We start from the raw sequence: 19,145 nt of genomic DNA, 5'->3' as shown, positions 1-19,145 counted from the left end.
TGTGTGCTCATAAAACCTTACGGACACCAGAACTTGAATTTCATACTTTAATGCAACGTAAAGTTTTATTCCTCCTCCTGATTTTCCTCCTGCCAACATTTGCAAATGTAAAAACCATTCTTAAGTCACAGAGGCTGTACAAAACAGGTGCTAGGCTAGATTTGGCTTGTAGGCTAGTTTGTCACACCTGCCTTAGACTCTTTATATAAGAAACCACTGAGAGAAACTTCCAGTAACCAGCATCCTTAGGACTTGTTAGCCACCAAGGCTGTGGGCAAGACTACATTTTGTTTGTCTCACCTTCTGAACCTGCGTCTACAAAATTTGGCATCTCCCTCCCTCCCTCCCTCCCTCTCTCCCTCTCCCTCTCTCTTTCTGTCTCTCGAAGTTACTGTGAAATGTGACATGTATTGTGTATATTAAAATTATTAAAGCTAGAGATAGTGACATTTTCTGTGCATAATGAGTGTTCCATAAATATTGATCTCTCAGTCTGTCTTGATTGGAATCAGTTTGATGTTTGATAGAGAAGTATCAACAAAGTGTGATTTCGAGTTTAATGGAAATTTTTCATGTTATATCTAAAAACATAGATAATTCCAAACATTTTACAATTGTTTTCCACAAAAGTATTGTAATACCATTAGCTTTTCTGGTTTTTTTTGTTTTTTTTTTCTTTCTTTCTCTTGTGGGAGTTGTCATCTCAGTGAATGAGTTGAATCCAAAATGAAAGATTGTTCAGGAACTCTCTGCCCAGCCTGTAGTCTCCCGACACCTCACGAGATCCCGGCACCGTGAGGCGGCCAGCTTTCATCCACTCTCTACCCCTGACTTGACTGGATTGAGGAGTAAACCTGCCGTTCACTTTTCCCACGTACAAAGTAAGATGGTCAGATTAGTTCATCCTTAGGTTCTCTTCCAGCTCCAATGTCCTGGTATTCTTACCGAACGTGCTTCCTCATATGACATTAGAGTGAATTGCATTGGTTTGCCTGGCAGAAGTGGCTCCTGCCTTTGCCCCAGCAGCAGGTCGACTATGCATCTTTTTTGATGTGTGCCTCTGTGTGCGTCTCCGCTGACATCCGGTGCTTGCTTGCAGAAGTACCAGAGAAGGCAGTGTGGCCGCTCAAGAATAGATACCATCTAGAGAGTTAAATGCGTTCAACTGTGTACTGAAATTTAACTCAGCAGAATAGAATAGATTGTTATTGGAGTTCAGTGAACTTCCTTTTCCTACAACTCACCATTTTTATTTCTTCTCACATTATATTTAGATATTGGTTTCTGTGCTTGTATTTGGGAATCACCTCTGAGGATCCTAAATAATTGAGATAAATCGTGTTCACTTCCAAGCGTGTGACGTATTTTTTTATAGTAAAAAATAATATGGCTTGTGGGGAATCAGACTACGTTATAAGTTTGACCTATTTTTTTCATTTACATAGGAACTAATTGATGTGCGATGTCACCTTCAGAAGAGATTTTTGCCCAATAGTGTGTAATAAAAAGGATTGTGTTGGCAGCCATCTTCTCTTAAAGGGGTTTGTGTGATGTAGGCGTATGTGAAAGATGAGTCATAGTATCTAGTATCTTTGAACAAAGAAATTCCCACAAAGTATGTTTTAGAGTTGAATGTAAATTTTTTATTATCTACACAAACAGGTAATTCCAGACATTTTCATCACTTTCCTGCTAATAGTTATACTGTTCAACTGCATAATCATATTTAACTTGTTTTTCTCATAAGGGAAATGTTCATTAACCCGAATCGCAGGCAGTTTCTAGAAGCTAGTTAATAATAAGTATCAATGACGGTATTGTATTTACTAAAGTTGTCAAAATAGTAGCAGACTGGTTTCTCTGGTGTTAAGGATATATTCCTAAGTTTTTGGTATTAGAATGTCATAGAGCAACTATGACTTAATATGACTTTAATAACTTTGCTACTTTTGCTCTTTTTCTTGAGAAGGTAGTTTTAAAACCTCTGTCTTCTTAATGAAAAAAAAAGTTTAGTCTCATCAATTACCATTCCAATTAGTTTAAATCCCTTAAGTTTTTGCTTATAATTAAAAGTTAGTAGTTACTGTTCTTTGCATGTCCCAGTTACTTATGAGTATCACAATAGGTCAGTATTTGGTTAAGGGACTGGGATATATATACGTATGTAAGTACGCATAAGTATATATACATATATAAGTATAATATTTGGTCAGAAGATTTTTATCAGATTTATCATTCTTAGTTGATTATAATAAGTTGATACTAGCATTGTGATCAGTACTATATTTTTTAAATGACTGTAAATGTCATCACATGGTTACCCATTTTGCCAAAACTCTACACGTCTGACTTCTGTGTAGTTGTTGCACGTGGCATGGTGACTGGGTGCAGTTTGTTTTGTTACACAGCTACATGTTCAGTTACTCTTCTGCACTTTAAGATCGCTTTCAGTACCGGACAAGTAAACGAAAATTGCTTTTGTCACCTTCTATTACTTGTCCCAAGCGTGATGGTTACTAACGCAGCTACTTCTTAGTCAGTGTTAATATTTTCACAGAGTGCCTGCCTTTTTTGGACTTGCAAACACTCCTAGACTGAAATATTGCCTCAGTTTGTTTATACTGGGGTCTCTTCACTTGGGTCACCACCATGCTGTCCCTTTCTCCTGTGTTCATGGGATGGAGATGATGCAGAACTGGAGCATCTCAGCATACTCATCAGGGACTTTCTGAAGGATTTGCAAAGGAAGAAGTAGATGAATGGGTCCAGGCACGCGTTTAAGGAAGTTAACCAGAGCGTGCTCTCCTTGACGTAGAACAGAGTGTTCTCGGCAGAGCAGTCAAAGACGTCCCGGGTCTGACTCAGGGTGTAGGGGATTCGGGCGAAATGGAAAGGAACGAAACAAATAAAAAACACAGCAATGATAATGAAAACTTTGATGTTTACCTTTTTCTTGGGGACTTTGCCGACGCCCCTTGTTCTCACGTATGACTTGTACAGTTCTTTGGTAATGAGCGTGTAGCACACGATGACAATTAGAAAATTAATCCAGAAAATGACTTGACAGACGTAATTGACTATTTCATGCCAGACCAGACCAAACTCTGATTTCAGGAAGGAGCATTTCTTCACGTTCTTGTCACTTGGCCTCCTGTTGGTCAGAATCATGTTAGGCAAGGAGAGTAAGAACATGAACGCCCAGATGACGACAGAGAGAATCTTAGCCCCCAAGAGGTTGTTGGTGTTGGATGTTTTAAAGGGCCTGGTGGTCTTCTGGTAGCGATCGATAGTTATCAGTCCTAGAAATGAGATGCTGATATACATGGTGAAGTAAAATACAACGGAGGTCACTTGGCACACAAAGGCTCTCAGCGGTCCTGTTCCCAGTTTGGCATCGCTGAGGATTTTGAATGGAAAAGTCAGAATCATGAGAAGATCAGAAATGACTGTGTTCTTAAGGAAAATGATAAAGTTGGATTTACTGTGGATTTGAAAGAAAATCCTCATTGCCAGGCTGTTTGTGATGAGCCCAACGAAAAACAGCACGGTATAGAGGAGGGGGAAGAGGACCTGGGTGATGTTGTAATCTCTGGCGCACAGGCTGCCATTCCCAGCCGCGGCGGTGACGTTGTCCATGGCTTGTGTCTCTTCTTTGCTACCTAGAGGGGGGACAGAGGGGATGATTTTTTTTATTATTATTTTCAGCCCCAGATATTTGATTTCACTCTCATCTCTTTGGGTAACACTTTCGGACAAAAATTGAGGTGTCTGAGCCTCACGGGGACAGTAAGAACACAGAAAATTCAATCTCAAAATATTTCGTGGCGACAACTATTTTATCTGTAGCAAAATAAAATAGCCTGAAGAACATCGTGTGAAGGTATGGCTACTTCGCATTTCTTATTTTTTGAATGTTTGCCTCTTACGCGACATTTTTGATCTTGGGCAAAAGTGCACATACATAAAACCTAGAAGAGAAATATTCGGGCTGTGCTTTTTTCTTCTGCAGCTTCATTTCCACGCCTTCTGACTTTTCTGTTTCTATTCTCAGTCACTTCTCCTACACCATCCTTGTTCCTGGACTTCGTTTCCTCTAGTACCTTCAAAGGGTTCTAAGGAGAAATGACTGATAATTGCTGAGTAGAATTTTAGAAGTAAAAAGTGAAAAGAAATTTGTGTAACATCACTTGTGGAAAAATTATTGTTAAATAAATAAAAAGCAGAAACTTTTTTTCTTTTATAATTGGAAGGTATATCTGCTTCTTTATTGCTCAGTCATCCATTCGAACATCAGCCTCATAGAGACTGTTCTTTAGCTCCAAACATTTTAACCCATGTGTATCTCTTTTCCAACTTTGCTCAGTAAATTTTAAGGTTTTATATACGTTTTCTTGAATATCATTCAGTGCAAATTTTTAAATGCTAAAAAGAAAAATAAGGAAATGGCTTCTGTATGTAGTCATCAGGTGGCATTCCGCAAAAGAGCCTGGGCATACTTTCTAGATTTATAGAGTGTATGTAACGGTAATTAAAATAAAATCCCAAAATCATGTCCTTGTCTGGTTCCGTAGGTTGTTCTACCACAACAGGCAGCTATAAAAGGAAATTAACACTTGACTTGAATACATTATTTGGCATCTAAGTTTTGAAATTTAAAATGAAATTTGTAAAATTTTAATTCATCAAAAACAAATGGAATTGATTCTATATAAAATATTATTCCTAAATATAAGACACGGTAATGTTAAAGTACAAATATCTAAATTTAAAAAAAAAAATGCTTCCATTTAAAAATTTAAATATAACAAAGGCAGCACTAAGTTCCCCCAAATGTCAGCGGAATTCTTTTTTCCATCCTTTAATTACTGAAAGTAGAACAAGTTAAGATACATGTCACAATATGGCTTCAATTGTCAATACCTCCTCACCTGTTTAACTTAAACAAACAGACAAAACCTAAATAAACCCTAGTATTTGACACAGATCACTGATTTAACCTTCCTTGCTACTGCTACTTGCCTTTGTTTACGCCCTGATGGTTTTGGAAATTCTACTTTGGGAATGCTCATTTTGCATAGACGGTAACTTATTTAATAAGTATTCTTGGTATTGAGAATGTTGGCTCCCTCTATCTATACTAAATTTCATTTTACACTCAAGGTAAAATAAGGAAGACCATTTGAAGTTTGTTTCCATGTTCTGTATAAATTTTTTTTTTTTTTAAGTGAAGAAGTTAGTGGTTCTCTCTCTAACATCATTAGTGCAGCTTGTATTTTAATTTATATCCGATATAAGTACCTGCATTGATATTGCTGTTAAAGTTTTCCAACTTTAAGAAAACTTGAAAAAATTTACACACACATCATAGTGCAAATACATATACTTGTCAAATACTTCTAGAGATAAAGTTACCTGGTTACTCTGTTGATTCTGAAGGTTTTGAATGTATCCAGTATGTGGTAGTTAATAAAACCTGCAGAGTGGCACCTGGTTATTTTCCTTTTAATGTCTTAGTTTAGCTGTTTACACTCTTTATGACAGACAGTCTTCTGAGCTTTCATCAGTAAGGTCTTGAGTGTTCTGGAGAGAAATAGAGGGAGACAGGGGGAGGACTTCACAATCAGAATTTACCTTCAGACACCGTGGACTCAAAGCTACGCAGACACTGTATTTCCGTCTGGCTGCTTTTAGGACTTCTGCTTTTATTTCCTTGGGAAATAATGGGGCAGGGTGGGTGAGAAGTCCTCTTTTAAAAAGCAATTTAAAATCTTGTGGCTTTTTACTGAAACCTGCCATAGAGTTGATTCAGCTTTGTGAGTTCTTTGGGTTATTTCCCATGAAAATGATCAATCCAAGTGGCGATCAAGCCTATCAACGTCTGCTTCCTGGAGGAGGTTGCAGACTTGCTTTCTCAGATGTTTATTTACCTGGAAACATATGTGCTCAACACTGGGTGATATATTATTGCCTTTTAACAAGTAATCACATTTTAACTAGTAATGTGTGCTTGTTAGGGAGGCTAGGTTTCTTGCTCTTTGGTTTTTTTCCTGGTTAATAATGCCATTATTTTAAATCTGTGTTTGAGCAACTCTTTGTAGGTGACACAGTTTCCTCCCAGTTTAAGATTCTAAGATTACATTAAGAAAGAGAAACAGTTGTATCCATTGCCAGGCTTATTATATAGTGTCTTTCATGCTGTTGTTGAGTAGAATTTAAATATAAACAAATTATTATTACTTTTCTTTTGACTTTGCTTTTGTTTTCGGGAGGAAATATATCATTAAATGAAGGGACTGTGGTATCACTATTGTCTTTATGTAAATACTGGGCACTCACGCATGTGTACACACTCGTACAATGTTTCAAACTGAAGTGCCCTTCTGTTGCCAGCAGATCCAGTTGGGTAGGTATCTTTGCTGTGAACATATGTTTTGGTTATTTCTTTCTTCTGAGTTTTGAGTGTGTCTGTCTCTGTGTAGGTTAGATAATCTTCAAGGATGGTTTTGTTTGTTTGGTTGGTTGGTTTTTTGCGGTACGCGCGCCTCTCACTGCTGCGGCCTCTCCCGTCGCGGAGCGCAGGCTCCGGACGCGCAGGCGCAGCGGCCACGGCTCACGGGCCCAGCCGCTCCGCGGCACGTGGGATCTTCCCGGACCGGGGCACGAACCCGCGTCCCCTGCGTCGGCAGGCGGATTCTCAACCACTGCGCCACCAGGGAAGCCCCAAGGATGGTTTTTAAAGTACGGAACAGCAGCTCAGCGCCACCTGGGGAATCAGGAGAAATGCACTTTCTTGGGCGCCAACCTAGCCCCAGTGGATCAGAAGCTCGGGAACGCACCCCTCACCTGTAGTGTCCTGAGCCTTCCAAGTGATGCCCATACACACCCAAGGTTGAAGACCACCGATTTAAACTGCCTGAGCATTTTGCCGGCATTATGGATTTGAAATCGAGCTATGAGTTTGGGTTATTTCAGTTGGAAACGTCAGTCACGTGAGGATCCCTAGTCATCTGGAGGTGTCAGTTTGATGCTATACTTTTAGAAAATTAACTTATTTGTTGGTTTAGAGAGACAGCATACTTTTTTGAGAAAGCTTTTATGCTACATACACTTCAGAATAGTAACAGCCATCTTGTGATTCCTCATATTGTCATGAATTAACTCATTTTATGATCTCAGCTGTTCCTGGGGAGGAGATAATCATCTTGTTTCTATTCTCTGGATGATGGAAACTAAGGAGCGGGGCAGCGAAGGTAGAGATCCTGTTCAACTCATTCTGTCTGATTCCAGAGCCTGCATCTGTGACCACTGTGTACAGAAACCTTCCCCATCCCGCTGTCTCCACAGCCCCTCCCTACACGCCCCACCCCTACACTGAGGCCCCACAGTAAGAGGTCAATGCCGTGAATGGAATGGCGACACTTTTAAGAAGATAGGGGTCAGGAGTCACATTTGCCTTCACACCAGACTGTCAACTTTAAAGGATGTTGGTGAAGTGTTTCTAAGACCTTTGGATGAAACAAGGCTTTTGGAAAAAAAAAAAGAAAGAAAGAAAAAGAAAAATCATGACTATTTTTCAACAAATTAATATGCCGTACTAAAGGAACACTAATTCATGCTACTTTATGGAGCATTTATATTTCCAAATTCCTAAAGGGGCTATGACTAGGGATTTGAGGGGCAAATGGAAGCCTCCGGTTCTTGATCTAAATTAACTTTCTCTTTCCTCTGATTTTAACTCACAGCCACACCTATCTGTAAACCTTCTCTAATAGTATGTATTCAGTGGAGGATGACTGGAAAAGTGAAGTAATTCTGTATCCCCAGAATTTTTACATGCAAGTGGTTTACTTGGTTTCTTTATTTTCTCGAGTCTGGCTTATCTGAAAATATGTATTTGCTTCAAATAGGATTACTGTGAACAGAGAGGGCCATGCCCTGAAATGGAAGGGACCCTGTGGTCCTTGTGAAAAAACGGGTTGGGACAGGAGGGTGGAGAGGTAATGAAGCCATTGGATGAGCTCTTAGGCTGTTTTAGTTCTAACATCTTACAGTTTTGAGATGCAGTCATTTTGACAGTAGTGAAGGTTTTGATGGAGCACATGTGTTTTAAGGCAGTTCTTAGGTCATCTAGCTTGGCTTTACCTGTTAGAGTGTACAAATTCAGGTTAGATATAAGATAAATTCCACAAGTAAGGAGTCTTGGGCACTGCGGTATTTAGCAAGAAAAGAATACTGTCTCTGGTGACCCAGTTACTTATCATCGTTGCCTTGAGTGTTTTGTTTGAAAGTAGAGGACTAGTATATATCGTCAAACCGCTTGACAGCCATTATGCTCCTAGGTTGCTCTGAGTTTGTTGGATAAAGGCCTCATTTTGGCCACACTGTGGACTATAAGCTATTATTGAACAAAGCTTTCCTTCACAAATCTAAGTAAAGGAGTCTCCGATTTTCTTGAATTAGAAAGAGTTACTCCACGTCAGGTGTAGTTATACTGAGAAGCTGCTGATTTCCTTGTTCCTTTCACACAGCCTCTCCACAGCGGGCACCCCCATCTCCCCCCACCAGCCCAAGGCTCATTACTGCTGTAACATTGATTTGAATTTATTTTATTCTAAACAGAATAACGTGGTACATTGAAAGCTTCAGCTGAAAGAAATAATGATTGGAAGTGAAAGGAGAGTACACGGCTCTCATAATCTCACCACCATTATCACATCCTTGTGAACACACACACACGTTTTGGCAACGTTTCTAATCACTTATTTTAAAGAAACGAAGGTGTCTAATATCAGGCTTCAGTTAACTCCAAGGTTTCCCTTTTTAGGACATTTGGCTCAAGAGACGCCTTCTAATTTCTATAGTACAACAGTCCTTCCAGAGTTTCTGGATGTGCGTCCTCCTAATTTTTTAAAAGATCAATTAAGTGTGAGTGTGAGATATTATCTGAAGAAAGAAAGTGATTGATCTGGAGGATGAGATTTTCAGAACCCAGTTTACAGGGGAGGTGACCTATTTAACCCAAGGACAGCAGGGGGCTAGCCTGAAAGGGGTTAGCTAGACTTCCACGGACTCTCTATGGAGAGTTCTTTCTCCACCCCACGAATGTGTCCTTCAGGGTATCAACAAGAGAGTAATTCTTTGGTACTGATCTTTTACAACTATGCAGCTTGAGGGTGATTTGATACCTCGTTTAAAGAGCAGAACTCATCGATACCTTTGGATATTTTTAGTCCATTTTCTGAGATTGACCTTATTCTCATGTATAAGTTGCTATTTAAAGATTTGTGCATTGTCTGCATGCACCAAAAATGGATGTAAACCGATCCTTGTAGGCTGTTGAAAAAAGAGTTGCTTTTAAAATGTGTGTTTGCCTTTCCTCTTTGAAGACTAGGAACGGCTCTCGTGGTTTCCCTGGAAAATGTTAGCTACCAGTGACACAGTCTGCACGCCCCTTATAGAGGTTGACCAGTGGTTCCCCCCACCGCCCCGCCCAGCTAACTGCAGGCTTCTCTTGCTTTTCAATTCCATCCCCTTACTCTCACCTCATGACTTTGCTTTGCTTCTGGCCCAATTCCCTGAACATAACAGAGCCGATGAACTAATACAAGCGTCTTCAAGTTCCTCAGTTCTTCACCTCCAGATCTCCCTGTATTTTCACCAATTTTCTTTTTTGTCTACGGTTAAGTCAAAAGATGTCCTGGTCTTTTGAAGTTAATCCAGACAAGAGGTCACGGTTGCCCATCTCCTTTGTCAGTTATCTGCCCTCCAGTCCGGATTTCCTTTATGGAGGCTCATTTGAAACATAGCTTTGCAACCAGTTTGTCATTGGTTCTCCTAATACGATGATCACTTTTCTCTCAAGCTATTGTTCTCTATACCCAACTACTAGTAAGTGTGGTTTACTTCCCTCACCCTCACCATTTCACCATCTCCTCTTACTTCAACCTCCTGTTTCCTGCCTTGTGGCCCTAGCACTCTAGAGAAACTTCTCTTTTGGGGTTCACACGTGCATTTTCTTTTTTTTTTTTTTTTTTAAAGAAACAAGTCAGAGAAGCCAGCATCCATTGTGATTTCTTAACTGTGTTCAACACTGCTGATGACCCCCGTTGTTAACTGTCCCTTCCCTCGCTTTTGTCACCTTGACTTGTCTGATTATTTATTAACTATACCTTGACTTGTCTGATTATTTATTAACTATGGAGAGTGTGTGTCCATCGTTTGATGGTTCATTTACCCTCTTCACTATCGCAGCTCATTTCCCTCCCAGCCCCGGCCCAAAGAGAACATGGGGGTTTTGAATCCCTTCCAGTTACATAAGCGCTCTTAACCGTAAGCTGTCACTTCTGCATTAGACCTGCCGTCAGACCACCTACTAGACATTTGTAATATATTTCCACCCACCCCTTTAATTCCTCTCGCCGAACGGTGAATTCATGAGCTCCCTGCCCTTTATAACCTACCCCTTCCCGCTCCCCGCCCGGACCCCAACACATTTTATCTGGTGAGTCCGTCTTGAAATCCAGTGAGATGCACGTTCACTCAGATGCCTCATCCTTTCCTGACTTCCTCAGATACCTCTTGATTCTGCATCTTAGTTTTTATTCCCACCACTGAGACCTAGTTTACACCCTACAGACTTTTTTGGTCTAAACTTCTCTCTGCCTCTCATTTTTCCTCTTCAGTTTTTTTAAGCACTTAGTTATCAGGTTAAGTTCCCTATGAAACTAGTTTTTGTTTTTGTTTTTGTTTTTTCTTATCTTCACCCCTGCCCTATTCTTTTAGTCACATGTTTCTTCACTAATCCACTTGTTTATTCATGATTTCATGATTTCAACAAATATTAAGTGCCTAGTCAGTGCCATTAAGGAAAATATAAATGTGAATGGTCTAGTGAGGAAGACAGACATTAAACAGATACCTAGAAAATAGGTGAATTACACAGTGATAAATGCTCCAAAGTTGCTCCTCCCCACCCCTCCCTCTGCAGTGAGGGCTTTCGCTAAACTGAGCTGACAGAGAGAGGGACCTGAACCTGTCGTCGTGCGTAGCGTTTGCACAAGAGCAGTTGAGGCTGTTGAGAGTATTTCAGGTGGTGGGAGGAGACCAGCAAAGGAAGGAAGCGCTCCCCGCCCCCCACCCTCCCCACACCGGCACCTTTGGGAAATGTTGAACAGTGCAGCACAGCGCGGCTGTGGGGTGCCTGCAGGGGAGGCTTGGAGGTGCAGTAATATCAATGGACAGCAGGGGGTGTAGTGTCCGATGTGCCACTAAGCATTTTACAGACAGAGCTCCACTCTCACCGAAACCTTATAAGGTACGTGGTGTTAACCATTTTTCAGAGGCAGAATCTGAGGCTCAGAAAGACTCATTATCTTGGACCATGGCGTTGGCAAGTGACACACCCTGGATGCAGTCACCGCTCTCTCTTACCCTGAGCTTGGGCTGTTACTGGGCCGACATGGTGCTACTATGTACCACCGTGTTCATAGAACACATGGATCTTTCCAGGATACCTTCCCTCCCCATCTCTGTTTGGGGTTCGAGCTCTGCAGATGCTATCTCTATAGTACTGAATCCGTACTCCTTAAATCAGGGAACATTCATCCTTGCATTTTTCTCAGAGTTCTTAGTACCTTGTCTTGCAGTAGGTAGGTACTCTCTAAACAGCTGTCGCTAACATCTTTCCATCACCCCTCACACACAGGCTTACATTAGAACCATGTGACAGGCGCCTTAACTGAAAACAGTCCCCAGGGCACATGATTGGCACCTGAGTTCTGTGCAGTTTCCTCCTCGCCCTTCTGTCCCCTTTATAGGGCTTGCTTATGCGCACACATCCCGCCAGGAAGCATATCAGTAATGCTGCGTAACGACAGCAAAAATTGGAGATGGACAAAGTATCTCAGGTCACTGAGATATAGCAGTCACTACCTACGTCGACTTTATCCTGTGGTTAGTTCTGCCTTTTGAAAAAAACTTTGGAGGAGATTTTGAAACTCAAGGTATTAAATAACAGCTTCTAGAAAAGACTTACTCGGTTCGAACAACCTGAAATGTTAATGATTTGGGGACATGGTAGCAAGATAGATTGGCAGAGTATGCAAATGTATATTTCTGATAGAACGTTATAACAAAGGAACCAGTGCAAAAAGTGGTGCCTTGAATGCAGGCAGGTGAGAGAAAGACAGAATGGCAAAAAGAGACTGAGAGAACGGTGACAGAAAACGAGAAGAAACAGGCTCTTACTTCAAGGCTAAAGGAGCAAAATGCTACTTAGTGCAGAGTACACACTGGAGTACTCCAGACTGAACACTGGCGTTCTCCAGGTCACAAGGACTTTGCTCTTTTTCTTGCAGCCATTACTGATTTACCTGTACACAGTGCAGTTTGTTTTCTCTGGGGCAAACCTTTCCTTACGTGAGCTCCTTAGGGATAGATGCTGTCAGGGAGGGTAAGTACCTCGCCTGGGCAAACATGTACAAATGGTAAGAAAAGGAGACGAACTGAAAGATAGAGCTAGGAATTTCACTAAGAAAATGGAAGAGTATAGGATCCAAGAGAGAAATTTAGATAGAAAAATTCAGAACCAGGCGTAAGAGAGGACACATCCTGGACTATTTGACTCTGGCTAAAGAATGTGTTTAGCGGTGTGTATGTTTTTGTGATGCTGTGACTAAGTAATTTCCTCTCCCATGTGGGAAAAATAGTGCTTGAATTCACTGTGTCTGTGGGGCAGGTGTGGGGAGGTGGTCCAGAAGAGGAAGGTGGCGTCAGAACAGTGTTTGCATCTCCAGCTGTTTTCCTCACACCTAATGAGACCCATGCTGTCTGTCCTTTTCCATTTGGAGAGAGATATACATGTGTCTTACACAGTCATAGTGGAAGTAAATGGAACTTTTTTTTTCTTTTAATAAAAGTACTTGAGGATCCTCTTTTTTTTTCTAAATATCAAATGTTTAATGATGTTTAATGTCTGCAGAAAACTGAGCTTGCTAAGAAATAACATTTTCCACAAGGAAAAATTTTAACTAGATAGTATGTAATAGGATGTGCAATTAATACCATGTTACATTTTAAACAATCAAGAGTCAAAACTTACTCTGTAAGGTACGCCCACATCAACTGCTTCTATTAAGACTTCAGGTCAGTTGACACTTTTTTTTTAACTTTAGCAAGTTCCAAACTGGAAAAACAAGGGTGATGCCAGTGGAGGTTGAGGTGAATTGGAAGGTGGGCGGGATGCCACCACCGCACGAGCCAGCATGGAGATGCTGTGGTCAGCGCATATCATGTCCATGGACCCCACCCTTTAAACAGGGGTTTCAAAATGCATTTTCTGTTTTTCAGGATGAATCTTCAAGTCATGAGTATAACCAACGCACAATCCTTCTTTATGGAGTGGGCAAAGAGCGTGAAGAAGCCAGGCATCAGTTGAAGAAAATTACCAAAGATATTTTGAAAATCCTAAATAAGAACAGCACCACAGAGACCGGGGGTAAAGAGCCCTAATGCATATGCCCCCATTGTGCTGTCGTTTGCCTTCCCCTCCGCACAGCCCTTATCAGAGTCACACGTGGCACTGTCGGCGGAGTGTTTCCTCCCCCGAATGACTGTCCCGTTGAAATATGAATAAGCACATTGGAATGTTAAGGCCTTGGTTCCATTTATAGTAATATGCTTGCATGAAAATAGCACCTTCTATAGATAGATGTAGGTGGTTTTGTTTGCTCCTCTTTTTTTTCATATCTCCCAAATTTTCCACAGTAGTCCGACATAAAGTATGGAAGAATAAGATGGGAAACCCTTAGGCTGGAAGAGGTCCGGAATCCCCCAGTTCCATCCTTTTTCAAGCTTATAGTCGGCTCTGCGTACTCACATGTACGTGATAATTCAAAATCATGACGTTGTAGTGGCTGATCTTTTCTTACATCATTCGGAAGAAGAATTGCAGTAGGTAGTGGAGGCTACCCACGTCTCCAAATGATGTCAAGTAAAAGGATAACTGGGTCTTTACTCCCTAATGCCTTTACTTGGAATGCTCTGTCACCAGGCTTTTTCCATCGTTCTTACAGTGAACTTATGCCTTTGTAATATGTCACCGTATAACACAGTTGGAACTTTGTAATTATCCACTTCACATTTGCCTACTTACTCTTCACAGTTTGTTTATTTCATTAGACAGTCATACGATTTACAGTTTGCTATCATTATGTACATACTCCACTACCACACTGGTATTTATCTCTCTGTTACTTAAATAATATAACGGGGGAAAAAAGTTTGGATTTTCCCTGTGCAAACGGCACGCTTCCTACACACGGCATAAACCACCTCTAGGAACCCTGCTTTCTTGTTCAGTACAAAATAAATACTGTTTTACAAGCCTCTCCACAGGGGATCCAGCCTTTAGGACTTTTAACTGGATGAATTCCTAGAGCTTGTCCACACTAGATCTTTCCCACAGAAAAGGACAGATATAACTATTGCAAATAGCTCTCTTTCCTCTCCATCAGTAAGGGTGCCGATGCGGAAACAAGGTACGAGGGCAGGGCGAAGTGTTTTTAGTCTGAATGTGTGTTTGGGGTGTCTGATGTCTTAGAACACAGTGGGGAAGGCTACCTTCGTGTTATTTGCATCACATTCCCTAACTTACTTCTGTGGCCTCTTAAAGAGTTAGTGCCACACAGGCGCCACGAGGTTGTGGAAGGGAAATGAAACCCTGTTATTATTGAGATTGGGGAGGGGGGAAGAACTGCTCTAAAAAAAAAAACTGTTGATCTGTTGTTTTGCTGTTTTCTCTGTTAGAGAAAAGAGGAAATGGGCTGAATCCCAAAGCCCTGCAACTAGCTAGCAAAGTATATTTGAAGCTACTTTTTGTATATTTGGGAATGGGATGGACTCTGTCTCCTTTAGAAGGTTCAGTAATATGGGCTTTTACCTAAATTACTTTTAGAGAGTCGTTTCAGGTCCTGTGGAATGTTTGGTTTTGGAACGCTGAGAGGGGTAGGACGGGGAAGGAAGCAACGTGGTATCTTTTTCTGCTGAGTCTACTTCCTTCCTTTATAAAGAGTTCTTTTTAAAACACTAGACTATTGTCTGTCCTATCTTCGTACCAGTCTCTGAAATAGGCAGTTCTTGCTTGTGAACTCACCAGGAGAAAATCATTGTTGTTCCACGCTAATTTTTGAGATATATCCGGTACAGTACTAGAGGCACCCCTGAGGAGGGGGGGTCATCTTCAGTGGGCATTTTTGTCTTTCCCACGTTTTAGGTAAAAGTCCTCAACCAGAAATATGTTTGTTAATTTGGGATGCAGTGAGCTGCCTTCTGATAAAGAGGCTGGTGAGGCAGGAAAACAGAAGTTGTCTTAGCATGTATTTGGTTTCTGGCTACACATAAAAACATGATTTTGAGGGGCTCATTAGGGGTGCTCGCAGATCAACCAGACCTTGCCTGGGGGCAGGGTGAGATCTATAATCTAAAGCTGAAATGACATCTCCAGTTGAACATGTTCAAATCTCATTTTACATTTACATTGACTAGTCACCTTTGGGGGTAAGTTTTCAAAACATCAATGAAGTTTTATAGTACCAATAAAAGTCAGAACTTCCAGGATTAGAAATTTTAAAAAAAAAAGGAAAATAAAAATTAAGCAACAAGAGAGCAATAATAATATATATTATGAAAGTAAATTAACATACAACAGATGAAAATCTATGAATTATGACTATATTGTTATCTATGTAAATGTCATTAAAATATTCCTTTGAGAACCACCACTAATTTCTTAAATTTTTCTCTCAAAGTGAATGTAAATTGCCAAGAGTCAGTTGCATCTTTTTTTATTTGAGGTCTTGAGAAGTTAGCTATGTGTAAGTAAACAGAGCCGATTAATATAGCCAGACCAAAAAAAGAGGTATTTGTGCGTTCTCGTGCTGGGTCCTCGTCCTCCAGTCTGTTAACTCTTCTTGGTAACAGACTTGGTTTTGGTCCCAGGAAGGACTGAATTAAATACACTAACTTCACTTCCAAAGCTCATGGTACCCAAGACTATTGGCGTAAGTTTTCAGCCTTGGACTAATGATGTTAGTAAATGAAAAATTCAAAACTCGGATATTTTTTACATGCTCATGACATGCAAACAGCTGTATTGAAGGCAAAATGCCACTTGTACCTTTGAGAACAGATGTTGGAAAACAAGTAGCTCTCATGAACTTCTTTCTTGTTATTTGCGTTACATTTGGTGATATTTGACAAAAGTGACACACAATCTTGTACCTTATGTTACTCAGCACCTTTTAATTCTAAGTTTGTTTGTTTTAGGAAACACAGTAGCCTGGGTTTCTTGCTTGTCTTTTGCCAATCTGTAAACCACAATTGCTTATTGTTGAAAGAGAAGTCTCCTTTCTTGTTATTTTCTAAATCCGTTACATTTGCCATTAGCAAAGCCTTTTGAGTTTAGTGAAATCGTTCTTGTATCTTTAATAGAAAAATCAGTAAAATGAACTCTGCTCCCCAAATTAAACTTTCCCAAATAAGATGATGTGAGTTAGAGGGGTTTTTTCTCAGTAGCCTTTGACTGCTTAGAATCATAGTGTTGGAAATGATCTTTCGTGGAGATCGTATAATCCAGCATTTCCTTTTTGTTTTTAGATTTGTGTTTGTAAATACATATATTAAAAATATTTTAAAATAGGACCTAATTATTTCTGGATCTTATCCTTAGAGCTGTTAAGAGCAAGAGTCCCTCTGGAATAAACAATGTTTATAGTATTTCTTATTGATATTTTCTTCAAACTTCTTTATCCTAAATTGGTAAAGGTAGCATTTTTCCATTAAGGTGGAGAGATTTAATTCCTTTCTACCCCTAAAAAAGTTAGGAATTGTATAAATTTCCTCTTTTACATACTAAACTGTTTGGGAATCTCCTAAGAAAATGCCAGTGAAGCTTCCTATTATATCATTGTGAGCCTCGGTGATTCCCCCCCCCCCATTCATTGTTGATATCGTATTTTAAAAGTCAGTGGGTAAGAAGCGTTTATAGAGGTACTTCTCATTAATAGCCAAAAGTTTAGGTATAGTACATAAATGAGAATTTTTTTTTGTTTTTTGGGGTTTTTTTGGTAATTTTATGTATGTATGTATGTATGTATGGCTGCGTTGGGTCTTCGTTGCTGCGTGTGGGTTTTCTCTAGTTGCGCCGAGTGGGGCTACTCTTTGAGCTCAGTAGTTGTGGCTCCTGGACTCTAGCGCACAGGCTCAGTAGTTGTGGCGCACGGGCTTAGTTGCTCCGCGGCATGTGGGATCTTCCCGGACCAGGGCTCGAACCCGCGTCCCCTGCATTGGCAGGTGGATTCTTAACCACTGCGCCACCAGGGAAGTCCTGAGAATCGTTAATTTTTAGAAAAATAAATAAAATTACCTCAACAATATGAATCAACCTCAGAAGCATAATTTTGAGTGAAAGATGCCAGATGTAAAAAGTACGTATCATATGATTCCATTTGTATAAAGTTCCAAAGTGAACAATACTAATCCAAGCCGTTAGAGGTCAGGATCTTGGTTCTCTGAGCAGGGAACCTGAGGGGGCTTCTGGAGTTTTGGTATGTGATTTTGTGATTTGAGTTTCATTACATAAATTTATTTTGTAGAAATTCAGTGAGTTTGTACGATTTTCCATTCATATGTTATACTTCAATAAAAAGTATCCATTAAAGTCAAGAGCTTCAATTAAATGGAAAATAATGTACCTACTGTGTGTTTATTTAGTTGGAGATGAAGGACAGAAAGCCAGGAAGAGCAAACAGGAGGCATTTCCAACACTGGAGACTGTGTTCACAAAACTCCAACTCCTTTCATATTTTGATCAACATCAAGTGACATCTCAGGTAGCCATTAAACCTGTTTTATTACGCATTTGGGATATTTCCTTAAAAATCTCTTTCATGCAATATATGTTTTTGGCTTTACTTGTTTTATAAGTACATTTTAAAAACATATTTGGAAGCGTCTTAAACTATCAAGCAGTTCAGTTTTAAGCGTCAGGTTGCCTTCCTCAGAGGAATTAATTTTTATCGTGGAAATATTTTTACCGTATGATAATAATCAACACTATATAAAATAAACTATAATGCAGTACTTATATTATTACATTTTAGTCCTACATTGCTATCGATAAGGGGGAAAGCTGTTGATGACTGAGGAAAAATTACTATGCCATTGAGAAGAAACCAAATCTATTTTGTTTTACAAATCCACTGATAGTCAAATAAATGTCATCTGGAAATTAACTAGCATTTATTGTTGTTCTACCTTTAGGAGAGTTGGGTGTAGATCTTAATGACAACTCGGCTTATTTCTTCAAATTATAGTTGTTTTAAGGATATTATTGCATTTGTACATGGTCCTGTTTTCTGTAGAAATATGTTTCAACTTCTAAGTAGAATCACATATAAGTTCACGTTCCTTACCTAAAAAATTGAAGTACTTTAATAAATAAAAGTCATGTGGACTGTTGGTCTTATGATTCCTTTCACTTTTTAAATTTTATTTTCTTTGCACAGATCTCTAACAATGTGCTGGAACAAATCACAAGCTTTGCATCAGGAATGTCGTACCATCTCCCGCTGGCTCACCATATTCAGCTCATCTTTGATCTCATGGAGCCAGCGCTGAATATCAATGGCCTCATTGACTTTGCAATACAGGTGTCAGAGGGATCCTGCTTCTCTCTTTTTTCAGAAGGCAAACCTAACTAGGCATTGTACAGTTTAAAACGAGCCACCCAGTGCACTTTTGAATCGTTGAAACATTCTGAGTCAACAGTATTCAACTAGCATTTTAATTGCATCTGTGTTCATAATTTTCAACTAAATAATTATAATTGGTGCTAAAATATAGTAATAGTCATTTTAAAACGTGAGAGCTTTGAGGGTATTTCTTGTTTGTTTTTTCTTTTTTTTTGCTTAGGGAAAGGTGAACGTTTGTTTGCTATTTATAATAGAGTATACTTTAGGGAAGAGCAAACAACATGAAACATTATGAATTTGTTCCACTATTTTTCTTATACACATACCTGAGTTCATTTGTCATGTCACTAGTGAGTAGACATAAAACTTGGTTTCTTTTACTTATTCTATTGGAGG

At 39.8% G+C, this 19,145-nt stretch overlaps 2 protein-coding genes across 14 annotated transcripts in view; one reads left to right on the top strand and one right to left on the bottom strand.

Annotated features, from left to right (window-relative positions):
- MED12L (mediator complex subunit 12L) overlaps positions 1–19,145 on the top strand; it is a 324,289-nt gene that overhangs the window by 233,360 nt on the left and 71,784 nt on the right. For all 12 annotated transcript variants that reach the window (XM_067033573.1, XM_067033579.1, XM_067033576.1 and 9 more), the window contains 3 exons: positions 13,348–13,495; positions 17,770–17,888; positions 18,564–18,707. In XM_067033573.1, the coding sequence (XP_066889674.1) occupies positions 13,348–13,495; positions 17,770–17,888; positions 18,564–18,707 (411 nt within the window). The remainder of the gene's footprint in view (positions 1–13,347; positions 13,496–17,769; positions 17,889–18,563; positions 18,708–19,145) is intronic.
- The window catches only part of P2RY12 (purinergic receptor P2Y12), a 47,199-nt gene continuing 29,677 nt past the window's right edge, over positions 1,624–19,145 (bottom strand). Inside the window, exons 2-3 of one of the 2 annotated variants that reach the window (XM_067033584.1) lie at positions 5,413–5,580; positions 1,624–3,659 (exon numbers count right to left, since the gene is read on the bottom strand). In XM_067033584.1, the coding sequence (XP_066889685.1) occupies positions 2,617–3,636 (1,020 nt within the window). In that variant the 5' untranslated portion in view covers positions 3,637–3,659; positions 5,413–5,580 and the 3' untranslated portion in view covers positions 1,624–2,616. The remainder of the gene's footprint in view (positions 3,660–5,412; positions 5,581–19,145) is intronic. The other variant, XM_067033585.1, reaches the window with a different exon arrangement.

Source organism: Kogia breviceps, chromosome 5, assembly GCF_026419965.1.
Source record: "Kogia breviceps isolate mKogBre1 chromosome 5, mKogBre1 haplotype 1, whole genome shotgun sequence".
Classification (NCBI taxonomy): domain Eukaryota; kingdom Metazoa; phylum Chordata; class Mammalia; order Artiodactyla; family Physeteridae; genus Kogia; species Kogia breviceps.
The sequence above is the reverse complement of the archived record's forward strand: the minus strand, read 5'-3'. Positions and strand labels throughout refer to the sequence as shown.